This window comes from Dunckerocampus dactyliophorus, chromosome 3 (genome assembly GCF_027744805.1).
Source record: "Dunckerocampus dactyliophorus isolate RoL2022-P2 chromosome 3, RoL_Ddac_1.1, whole genome shotgun sequence".
In the NCBI taxonomy this organism is placed as follows: Eukaryota; Metazoa; Chordata; class Actinopteri; order Syngnathiformes; family Syngnathidae; genus Dunckerocampus; species Dunckerocampus dactyliophorus.
In genome coordinates, this window is record NC_072821.1 from 38,629,960 (window position 1) to 38,642,441 (window position 12,482).

General features: G+C 42.5%; 1 protein-coding gene across 4 annotated transcripts in view; it reads right to left on the minus strand.

Moving 5' to 3' along the window:
• LOC129178070 (A-kinase anchor protein 13) overlaps positions 1 to 12,482 on the minus strand; it is a 105,958-nt gene that overhangs the window by 38,031 nt on the left and 55,445 nt on the right. For 3 of the 4 annotated variants that reach the window (XM_054769811.1, XM_054769808.1, XM_054769809.1), the window contains exons 10-11: positions 11,383 to 11,440; positions 3,248 to 3,396 (exon numbers count right to left, since the gene is read on the minus strand). In XM_054769811.1, the coding sequence (XP_054625786.1) occupies positions 3,248 to 3,396; positions 11,383 to 11,440 (207 nt within the window). The remainder of the gene's footprint in view (positions 1 to 3,247; positions 3,397 to 11,382; positions 11,441 to 12,482) is intronic. The other variant, XM_054769810.1, reaches the window with a different exon arrangement.

The window sequence follows — 12,482 nt, forward strand, 5'->3', positions numbered from 1 at the left end:
TACTAGTAAAAAAATCAATGTGGATGTTGAAAAAAAGACCTTGGAAACGCTGGAAAGACATGATGATGCTCCACATGACTGCATATGTTGGAGATACTTTCACCTCCTGGTGGCACCGGCGGGAAAGTCACGCTGGTCCGGTGGGAAAGAGGTGGTGCGTGCGTACCCATGAAGGGTTCATGTGGCGGTGTGAGCTGTAACTGGCTCTATTGTGCCGACAGCTGGCCGGCTTAGAGACGATTCTGTTGGGGGAGCTCACACTCAAAGGTCGGCTTCATGCCAGCCGACGCCACTTCCTCTGGGAAGCGAGGGGAGGCACGAGAGGGATCGCATGACGACGGTGTGCGTTGTTGGTGTTGAAGTGTGCGTGTGTGTTGGTGTTTGAGTCACATGACTTTAGCTAAAAGAAGGAATCAGCGGCGGTTAAGGACTTAATGTTGTTATCCTTGCTCAGCACCACTGGGGAGGATCTGCGGACACGTGTCTCGCTCAAGCCTCTACGAGCGGGTCAAACGCTCAGACACCACGACTAACTTTGTTACCACGGAAACCAGTCGTGTGCTGTGTTTACCCACAGAAAGTGCTCGGTGTCCTGATCTTTCTGTGAGGCGGCCATGTTTTTCAACCAACCTTGCTCAAATTTTTAAGACGTGAGCTTGAGAGTCCCTGAGTGTCCCTGCTTACTAAATCTCACGATGATTCTGCAAATTAAAGTCAAGTCAACCCGACTTATGATGGTCCAACTTAAATTCATTCATTTAATTTGTCGGAAAAATAATAGCATTGGAGGGCATGTTTTGAAGCATTCCCACCATTTTGAATGGCTCTTCCCTGCCGTTCATACCCAAGATTGTATTGGCTGATTCGCCTTGAGTCAGCATGTGTTCTGCTCCAAGAAGGGACTTATCTTTCCCTCAGAATACAAAGATCTTCCAGTCCGACAGTCAGAATATGCACAAAGCTAAAAGACAGGTGGTCCTCAGGTTACGGACAAGTTCTGCTCCTGGACCGTGAGTCGGATCTTATACCTAAATGAACTCCTACATCGCTCACACTGTACACAGAACACATGAAAGACACATAAAATGCAGTAAGAACACACCAAATACAAGAATGAAATGAAACAGTCATAAAATACACCTCTACACTGCTTAGTTATTACTGTCGCTTTCATAGGATCAGCCACCTGGCACTGTGAAAGAGTTGTGTGGTTTCTAAGTGTCTGTGAATGTGACACGAGACCTGACTGTGTGTGCATGCAGAGAGGACAGTAGACTTTGCTGATGTAGTTTTGGCATCATTGGTGCGACAGCATTAAAAAGGTCCTCATCACCCTGACATTTTCAGCCGATCGGGCCAAAATTAGGTTTTTAATTAATTTCCGAAAGCACGTACGTAGCCACAAAACGCCACAAACACTGTAAACTGAAGACTACCCGTGGATGATTTTTTTTTTTTATGACACAGGCTACCCAACATGTTCCTATTCTTGGCTGACCGACTTAACACAAACATACCGGATTTTCCCGACTATGAGTCGCACCTTTTTTTCCATAGTTTGACTGGTCCTGCGACTTGGGCCCTGTCCACACGGAAACGTTCCTGGGATTTTTTTTATTTTTTTTTTGGAGTGTTGAAAATAATTTGTGTCCACGCTGTGGACAATGCGGAGGCAAAATGCGTGTAAACGCGGCTTTACAGTCAGCTGCGACTTGTATACGAAAATACACGTAACATGTTTTTATATGTGAACTCACACTGACTGACATGAACCAAGCACTGAAACATTACAGGCAGATAGGGAATGAGATCGGGAGCTTGGTGAACTTGCTTACCAGTAACTTCCTTGTTATGTAAAGCCTGTTGTGTGTGCTATTGTGTCATTGAATAACTTGCCCTTCCAGATTAAAAGTCTGTTCATGGTGGTGAATTCTGTGAAATGAGTTTCTATAGAAATGTGACATCTATATTTTCCATGACGCATTTTTTTTTTTTACTTAAACCCCGGGGCGACGTATACTCCGGATAACATGGTACAAGAATTGCGATGGGGCTCGGTGGATGTTTGGCATTTGGGCCCGGGGGCAGCAACAAATAAAAAGGCGAGTAGACCGTCAAAAACATCTTCTTCATGTTTACCTATAAAACCCCATGGGGGAGTTGCAGGGCAAACGAGCTGAGCTGAAGTTTGGGCGGGAAGCCAATGGAGAGGTTACCATTTGCTGGTCAACGTTGTTTTTCTTTCATATTATTTATGAAATCATACACATCCTCTGCCAGAGAGGCTATCACTGCAGTCAAACGACCTTGTGAGTCGGCTCTATTTGGACTTTTTTTAACATGAGATACCGCGTGATCCTCTGCACGTACTTTATGAAAACCGTACGGCTAATCACCCAATGACAGCACGTTATCGCACGCCTTGTGGCGACAACCTTGGACAGTTAATGCAACGCTTGGAGCTGATGATTGGCTATAAAAGTGAGTGAGGTCATTAAATGATGAAATATGGTAATTTTAATATGAAACATCAACGTGATGCTTTGCTAGCTTTACCTTGACATACGTCGCTAGGAGCTGGGAGCATGTCTTTAGCTCGTAAGCGCTGCGAAGGCCTTCTTGGAAATGCTGTTTAGTATTATTATTCCGCAACTTTCCTCATATTTTAAAAAGGGCCTTATCGTGCACAAAACTCACCAACATTTCAGGGTGTTTCAGGCCAGTCAAAAAATGTCACAAACCCCAATAGCGCGCCCCCTTTTAATTAGCTCCAGTTTCACAGATCTTTTTATCTGAAGCTGCCATTTTGGGCAAAGACCAGGGGCCGTACATCGACCAACTCGTCTTTGGGACTTTGACCAAATGTGCCCAAACTAAAATCACACATACTAGACAGTCAGGCGATAATACATGGTGAACCAATTTAGCCTGCACCAGAGAACGTGGGCTGGGCGGGGTGGCAAACGTTGATGGTCAATCTGACGATTGGCCACAAAACTATAAAAGTTCATAAGTTGGCTGCACAAGGTCAGATCTTCATCATAATTTGTCTGTTTGTTTGATATGATGAAGACGACACCTTTAACTGGGGGTACTGGGGGTGAGTGTGGTGTATGACTTCCTATATGACGGTCTACATTTTATCAATGACTATAATATTTGAGCTTGTTTCTTCAACATTTGGGATAAATTTGAGTCTATGGCACACAATTTTTTACTTTGTTTTAAATACGGCAACGGGTCAAACCTTGATGAAGACGCTGTCATATCCCACCTCGGCACTCAGCAAGCTTTCGGCATCGCTGCCCGAGTCTCTGTGCACAGCGGAGGAGCAGCTGTTGCCGCCACTGACAGTCCTGCCGGACAAAGCGGGAAAGGTGGACGCCTGCGTGGACCCTGAAAGACAATCACATAAAAGCATGAATGCAGCTTGGATTTCTTTCATAAAAACCCAGGGGATTTTCTAGGAACACTGTCCTCACCTGCAAAACACAAACACAATAAGCAAGCTGTGGGAACGTGAGGAAGGTGTGAAAAGCCTGACTGGATCAATAGACGCCTGTTCACGACTTCAAAAAAAAAGTTGTTGCTGAAGGAAAACAACTGATGTTTGTGTTTTTCCTGTGGGAATGAAAAATGTGGAGCTGCCTGACTGAGTGAACCTGATAGGCGGCAAATAAAAATGTCCTGGGAGGCCAGGATTCCGTCCTTGGAAGCGCTCTTGCACATTTATGGACATGTAAGCACAATGTCCTAAAAAGAGGAACAACACCAGGCTTTCTTTAGCCAGCGTCCAGGATTTGTGTTTTGTTTGGTTTTTGTCATTTCTGCAAAAAGGGAAGTTATTCTTCGTCCCACGGGAGTATTTTTGCCGTACTGAGGGGAAGTTCTTGGTCTTGTATATATGTGTGTGTGTGTGTGTGTGTGTGTGTGTGTGTGTGTGTGTGTATAAGCATGTATTGTAGGGACTTTGCTTTCTTGCAGAGACAAAAAGAACCTCCATTATGTACCGTGGAACCTCTACAGCCGGCATCGTCAAACGGTCTCAAACTGGCACCTACATTTATGACTTACAATGTGTGTTTGCTCCCTTCCTGATTTCTTTTTTTTTTTTTTTGCATGTTTATCACACTTAAATGTTTCAGATCAAACTAATTTAAATATTAGTCAAACACCACACAACTGAACACTTGATTCCGTTTTGAAATGAAACTTTATTATTAAGGGAGAAAAACAATCCAAAGCTTTTTCCACACAGGGCCATGTAGATTTTTCCTCCGTTAATAATACAAAGTTTCATTTCAAAACGGAATCAAGTGTTCAGTTGTGTGGTGTTTGACTAATATTTACATTTGTTTGATGATCTGAAACATTTTAGTCGCAGCTGCAGACTAAAAGAAGTCACTTTTCAAGCAGTTTTAAGCTATAAAAACGACCACAAGGTGGCAGAAGTGCATTTGATGAGAGCTCGGCATGGATCATTTGCATATAAAACACACTCGACGTCAAGGAGGAAGCGAGAGAGCGTGGAGGATTGCAGCGTGCAGAAGGTTACGCATTGTAGGGACATTTTAAGTTTAGCGGAGTTCCAAACGTGAAAATTGTAAATAGTTGATCGTGTTATATTTGTAAATAAACTGTCAAAGTGAAAGTTATGCTTGAAAAGTATATTTTCACAAAATTGTGGTTTTCTCCCTTTTCTAGTGGGGAATTGATATTTTCCTGAAACGTACCTATGTTCTACTGCTGATTACTAAAGAATGGAAAAAGGTAGAACCTAACTTTTTTTCCTGATGAAAGATGGGAATCTAATCTTTCTTTTGGTAGGTTCCATGTTTCTATACAGTAGCCATAGAACACAATACTCCGTGTGCCTTGAAAGATCGGTCCAAATGGTCTAAAAGGGCTTCTACTGACATGGGTGGATCTAGGTTTTTTTAAAAGGGGGGGGTGTGGAAATGGAGCGGGGTCTGGGGGCCCTCCCCCCAAAAAACTTTTTAAAATTAGACCTCATTTCCTGCAGTCTGGTGATATCTGAGGCCAATTTTATGTCCTTAATTTCAAGAGTTTGTTGTTATTTTTATCCTTGGAATACATCGTTTAATCCAAAACATTCTATTTATAAAATGACCAGTACTAGGAGAAACCCATTTTAGCTCAATTTCCTGAAATATTTTCCAATTTGAAGCAGCTGTAAATTCCGAGGATTTGAGTATAATTTGATGTCACTTGGGATCGCTTTTCTGGTTAATTTTTATTGAGAATAGACAACAGTTTTCCTTATAGTCATGATGCCAGAACCTTTATTTTGCACCTCCACCTGAATAGCCATGTACAGCACACGTTCAATGTCCAATGTCAATGATCAGCCTGACAGTGGGTTCAGGAGTAGCATGCGTCTCGGTTGCATTCTGGCAAATGCGTCCACCACGCGCCCAGAATTCAGATGCATGTCAGATGCATGTCCCTATGGACATACATCAGAATCAGGCCATTGAGTCTGTCCTGGCCCATTGAGGACCTCATGACACTTTTCCACTGCTTCAGCGCAGAGTTGGCACGCTCCACGCCTGCACCGGTCACAGGGGTGATCAGCATCAGCAACAGGATGCTATGTGTGTTGGGGTACATCAGCCGATTCGCCTGAGCAAGAGCTTCAGGGAGGGTGTCTGGTTTGGGAAGAATGTCAGCCTCCCACTTCTGTCTCCAGAGACTGACCTCTGTCTGCAGTGTGTCTGGGGATGGTATTGTGGGGGTGGGGGGGGAGGGATGGCCTGACTGAAGGGGTTGAATTTTGAAAAATGGCTGGGATTGAATGAGATGGTTTAGGTTTTTTTTGTACAAATTTGTAATAGTATGTGAAACAAATAAAACAACAAATAAAAGCTGTAATTTTTTGGTGAATCAGGTTGCGGGAAATGTTGTATTACAAGAAGTCAAAATATGACGTGAATAAAGTCATAATTACATGTTGGATTTGTTGCAAAATGTAAAACCAAACGCTGCAGAAATGAACAAAACAGCTGTTATTTCACGAGAATAAAGTCAAAATAATAAGATTAAAAAGTTGTATTGTAAAGTTGGAATACGAGTAAATCGATGTCATTTTAGTCGCTTAGAGCTGAAATGTTAAAGAAAAAAGTCGTAAATAAAAATGTCTAAAAATGAATTAAAGTTGGGGGGGTGGACGCTGGTGTAGGGGAAGGGCAGGGAAGGCTGAATAACTGACAACAAGTTAACACATGGGGATTAGTTTCACGTGTAAAGGAATATTCATGCTTGATATTTGTTACAGTAGTTTCTGGGGTTTATTTTGAAAGGAGATCTCTTCGTGACATCTTTGTGTTATCAGCGTGTGTGATGGGCCGCCACCTCACAACGTCCATGCAGCAAAAAGCAGGCCACACCAACAAACATCCCAGAAGTGAAAAAGACAGCCGGCGTAACCGTTCTCATTCTGATCAACGTGAACTCCTTAGCGCGTGCGTGCGTGCGTGCGTGCGTGTTTGCCTGTCTCCGCCCTCTCACACCTGGCTGCTAAAACTAGCACAGCACTCACACTTTTCACAGCTGTCCCTCATGCACACGCACGTGCACATGCAACAGGTGATGAATGATGGGACTGTTGGATTAGTTCTTATGCCGTGTGATCAACACAGCGGGGTGTCCTAACCTTTTCCTCCAGCCAGGGCCACACAGTGAAACCTGAAAGGCTGGTACAGTATTTTGTAAAGCAACACATGCAGATAAGCTAACAAGTGATATATAGCTCAAGAAACATTAGCATATCGGTGAAGAAGCACATTATCAATATCAACTTCACTCATCGCCCTTTTCCCCCCCAATTTTTGCTCTTATTTTTATTTTCCAAATAAATCAACTTTCTTCCTAAATAATCTTCATAAAGTTTCTTTTCATAATATTACGACTTTATTCCAATAATATTAGGACTTTATTTCCGTAATATTTTGACTTTATTCTCCTAACATTACAACTTTTTCCGCAAACTAGTTTTCCAAAAATTACAACTTTATATTTTGACTTTATTTTTGTAAAACTACTGCTTTTATTTATTCCAATTTCTGCTGTTGTTTTGTTCTGTTAAATTTCCACTTTCTTCTTGTACATTTTCATCTCATAATTCTAACAATATTTTGAATTTATTCTCCTAACATAACTTTCTCAACATTTTTAAAAAATTACAACTTTATTCGTTTTTCATATTATGACATAAAAAAACCTTCTTTCTTTAATATTCCAGCTTCATGCTACTAAGACGACATGATTTTCCCTTTTTCTTGTTAGTATTAATGTATTAAATACGGTGTTTTAAATTTCTATTGATGAAAACACAATGTTTAAAAATGCATTTAGTTCAAATATGATGTTTACAAATGTTTGGTCTGCAAGTGTGAAAATGAGTTTGACTGATTTGGGGAAAGGTTGGACGTGAGCGTGCAGCCCGACGAGGCGGGTATAATAGATTCCACGTGTTTTCCAGAGTCGGGGATCACAAGCGTGTTGGTGAAAGCACGTCTCCGTGACTGTACAAAGGATGGCAAATAAGCGGCGTGGTAGAGAGTGAAAAATGAATGTCCAGTGAGATATGATGCCAACCAATCACGCCATCCTGGGGCGGTGAATAACAGAGCAGATAAAGCAGCCGCCTTTACGCCGCACATTTTCATGTCCTCCAAGTCACTACCTTAAGTGTTTTCCCCCGAGAGACACGGCTCGCGGATATAGCCTTCATTTATTTCACCGCCGTCAACCCGCCTTTAGCGCCACGCTGGCGTATCCTCACAGGACATGAAAAGTTTCATCTGTGTAGGAAAAGAATAATAATAATAATAATAATAATAATAATAATAGCTGCACGTCAACATGCTGTGCACATGACTATATGCATGTACTCCTGCACACAAACGGCTGACAGCAAACACACACACCCCTTTTCTGCTACAACATTTGACCACTACCTCTAGGGGGCGCCCCAAATGCCATTGACTCTTTTTGTAAAAACTTTATTGGGACGCTTTCCAATGCAGTGGCTGCCTCACGAACGCTTGTAGTGCTAACCACGATTTATTTGGATTTGCTTTTCTTTCTTTTTACCTGAGCTTTCTTTTACACTCAATTCATATAACTCACTTTTCTGCATTTCAATTTTGGGAACTATTTTTTTTTTACCTTAAATTATGCTACAAATTGAATTGAATAAAACTTCTGAAGCGAAACGCACATTTTAAAATTGAGTTTATTAAAATACAGTCGGTTAAAATTCCGTTTAATCACTTAAAAATAATCACTTTATTAAAATACAATGTTTAAAAATGATATTTGTTAGATGATTAAAATACAAATAAAAAAAATTCAGTGTATAAAAATACAGTGTTTTAAAATTCTGATGTTGAAAAATTCAGCTTGTTAAAACAGTTGTGAAATGACTGCTCGTTACACTCAAGCCTCATCGGGACTCCCTCACTTACCTTTCAGTGTGATGGAAGAAAGATGTGCGATTAATAAACAAGCAGTCCTAACTACAAGATAAAAGGTGGAGCCTGGAGGCGAGTGCGGATGTTGTTATCACGCCAAGATAAAATATTACAATAATTCTATTTTGATGAAGTGATGGCCAATTTTAAATGAAAGCATAAACTAATAGAATAACTAATAAATTAAGAATGAATTTTATTATCAATTAAGCTGATTTATCAGCTGCCGCCATGTGAGGTGCAAAAGTTCAACACGTTGTGGCTAAAAATAAAGCTGACCAGAGAGAGCAAGGAGGATAGATGTGACTCCGCTGCTCTGTATGCCTTATCGCATCCACTCCGCCGTCTGCTTTCCAGCGTGCATAAAAGGCACTTTGATCCAAGTCGTCCCAGCTGAGGTTCTGTTTTGTTGGAGGAGAATGATCCCCCTATGGGGTGGCTCGTTTTAGCGGGGTCAAACAATCTTTGTTTCCACTTCCTAAGAAACGTGCTTTACGCTGCGGGGGAACGCTACCAACATCGACCGCGCAAAACCAATCTCCTAAGATGCTGCTGGTTAGCATGCATCGGTGAAACTACTAAACCATGTACTTTGGTAACGTGTGTCCCTACACCCCCAAAAATCTATCATCTCCCTCACTTGTTTGCTCCACTTTTGAGGGAAGAGGGAAAAACCTGATCAAAAGCTGCAGAGGTGAAACCTTCGCCCCGACCCTGCCCTAGCTAGACGACCCACCCCGTATATATACCCAACACTTTCTAAAATAATTTTTTTAAGGCTTTGCTACACATCTTAAAATAGAGGTCTGTCAACTATCCCTCAGTCAGCTACAAACATGCGAGCTGTGAGTTTGGTCATTTAGTTTTTCTTCAGCGAACAGGCTAAACTAGCATGACGCTGCTGTTAAAATGCGAGTGTATTGTTAGCACTTCAGTGCTGCTAACGTTTGTGTCCTCCTGTCCCATTCCTGAATGTTGCTGTTGCTGTATGTCACATATGGCATCTAGTCACTGAGTTTGCTAGCTAAGCTAAAGCCTAGGTCACATCCGGTCGTACGGGCTCCTACAGTTGAGAGGTGCGCACACTTGAACCAGAAACAATGAGGTCTTGCACAACCGGTGGTAACTAGGGGCACTTCTTAGATAGTGTCGTAGGTCCGGTCCAGCTCCGCCCATCCCACCGGTACCGAGTGGTTGGGTATCCTCTGATTTACAGGGACTGTATGCAGCGGGTTCCTCCAGCTGACTCAATGGCGCCAACATTCCAACTTACTGCTAGCAGTTGTGTTTGTTGTCAGCTAATGATACCAATTTGGCAAAGTTTAGCTACTAAGGTTTGCTATTATTTGACTGCATAGCCTACCAGAACTGCGAATGCTTTTGTGGTAGTGATGTCCGGACTGATACTGAAATATCGATACTTCCGATACCAGCTCTTCATGCCTCCAAAATCGATTCTCGACTATAAAGTCACATTTAAAAAAATGCAAGTAGTGTTTTATTTCCATAAGTGAGCTGTATGTTAACCAAGCTACAACGATGTTATTGTAGCAGCTAACACGAAGAATTAGATTTCTGGCTGAGTAACAACGCCTCGCTAGTCTCGGCGCCACTCCCGAGAGGTAACACTACCTACCTACTTGCGCTGCTACAGTGTTGTTAGCTGTGAAAAGTTAACGCCAGGTTATAAATCATGCCTGGCACGTGTATTGATGAAGGTTGTGGCAATCCGCCGAAAAGTACCGACTGGGAAACAAGAAGAAGCTAATGAACTGAGGTGTAAAGTATTAGCCCACCTTCCATGTTTTGTTTGTACACAGCTAGATGGACTGTGTTGTGATATCATGTGCTATGTGCTCCATGTACTGTATCGCATTCAGTATCATGGTGACTTACTCCATGGACACTTGTCCATCTGGTCCAGCTGGTCTGGGACGTCTTTTTCAGTTTATTTTGTGTAGGTGGAAAATGTTTGTACCACTGCAGGGTTCGTTAGCGCTAACAACTCTTGGTTGTGATGCAGTCTCTTGGAGCAGTGTCCTCCTGGCCATATACATCCATGGTAACACTGTATGCCACTCGGTGCAGCACAAACACTCCCTTTCTGTCGGCATGGCTTGGCAAGCTCCACATTTACACCACAAGTCATGCCGGGCCCGACTCTCTGGCCCTTCGTCTGCTGCAATGTTTCACTTTGTCTTCTTGCCTGCTCGGCTTCTAAAACCTGTAGCTCATCCTCCGTACGTTCAGGCTCGACTAGATAAGGATCATGCCATGATTACTAGTCACTGTCTGTGCTACTGGTGTTAAAGGAAGTAGCGTTAGTTCCCGTCAGTGGGCTCTGTGAAATCGATGCCCCCCAGGAAATAAGTTCCGGTAATGTTTTAAATCATCAAAATACTGTAAGTATTACATGTTACCATCAATGTATGTTGTTAGAAGTTCTTTTTAGAGGGCTTCATAGTCTAAATAGCTGACTCATGCTAACTAACACGCGGAAAAGGGAAAGAAATGTGGATGATGGGCAACATTCCAAAAAAAGTGCACTTTTCCTTTAAGTTTATGACCATTTTTACAGGGTTTCATTGGTAATTTTGAAAAATATCGACATTTTTGGGGGGTAGAATAAGTCCTTTTAAACCACTACCCGTATCGTGCCAGGCGGTGGTGGTGCTCGTATAAGGTAATTGGGTAGAGTCCCTTGGTGGTGTGTGCAAAAGTAAAGGTCGTGTGGAGGAACAGAACAAAGCAGCCCGAGGCCTACGACTAAACACACTCACTCTTTTAGTGGCATCGTTTGCACACGTGGGGAAGTCACGGGGGCCACAAACACAAAGATGTTATCATGTTATCCTCCAAGATGGACAACCAGCAAAGCGTCCCTTACCTGAGTGCAGAGCGTTGAGGGGCTGGTGGAAGGACGCCTCGGCGGTGTCTCGATGGATCTACGGAGAAACAGGAAGACGCTCAATCAGCCTCGGCAACATGTGACCCACGCGGCGGCGGCGGCCTTGTGACTAAGTCCTTGGTATCCCTAAGGGGGCGACGGTTGGAACGGGTTCTGGGCTCTCACATTTGCTGTGACGCTGGAAACACACACGCTTCTGCTTCCTCTGTGGCGAGGACGACGCGACAGCTGTGTGTGTGTGTGTGTGTGTGTGTGTGTGCTGGTTTTAGCTACTGAGCACATACATCAGCGATACCCCCCTAAAAAAGCCCCCACCCCCTCAACCTCCGTGGTGTCACGATGTGAGTGACAGGTTTGGACGTGACGCCAACAGCCTGAGAGAAGATCTTTGTGCTGAAAGGAAGTCAGATGAAGATGATTAGACATAATTTCGAAAAAAGATGAATCTTTTATCAAGCTCCTTTTAGAAAGCTTTGTAGCTTGACATCTTTCCTTTTTGTATCTACTGAGCTTTAAATCCTGTGACGGACTTCTACTTGTTTTTTTTTTTCTTCTGGTGGAAGAACTTTGATGTTGAATGTGGGTCAAGCGGCTGCCGTGGACTTTTTAAACCAAGCTTTGATTTTCAAGCTGGCTTCTGTGATTTTTAACTTCTCTTCTCTCCTCCTTCTGCTACAGTACCAGAGCTGCGGCAATGAATCCACCATTAATCAACTAACCAATTAACAATACCCACTGAATATTGTGTTGTATGGCGATATAAGCATGCAACCTACCAAAAGAAACATTAGACTCCCGTCTTTTGTCATAAAAAAATGTTTGTTTCTACCTTTTTGCATTCTTTAGTAATCAGCAGTAGAACATAGGTAAGTGAAAAGATTCATTTCAAGCATAACTTTCACTTTGACACAAATATGGTTTTCTTTTGTGACAGTTCAAACATCTAAACAATTATACCGCAACATAAACAACACAAAAAATCCATCATAATAACAATTTATTTACAAATATAACACCATCAACTACCGTATTTTCCGGACTATAAATTGCACGTTTTTGCAAGCCACTTTTCCCCCATG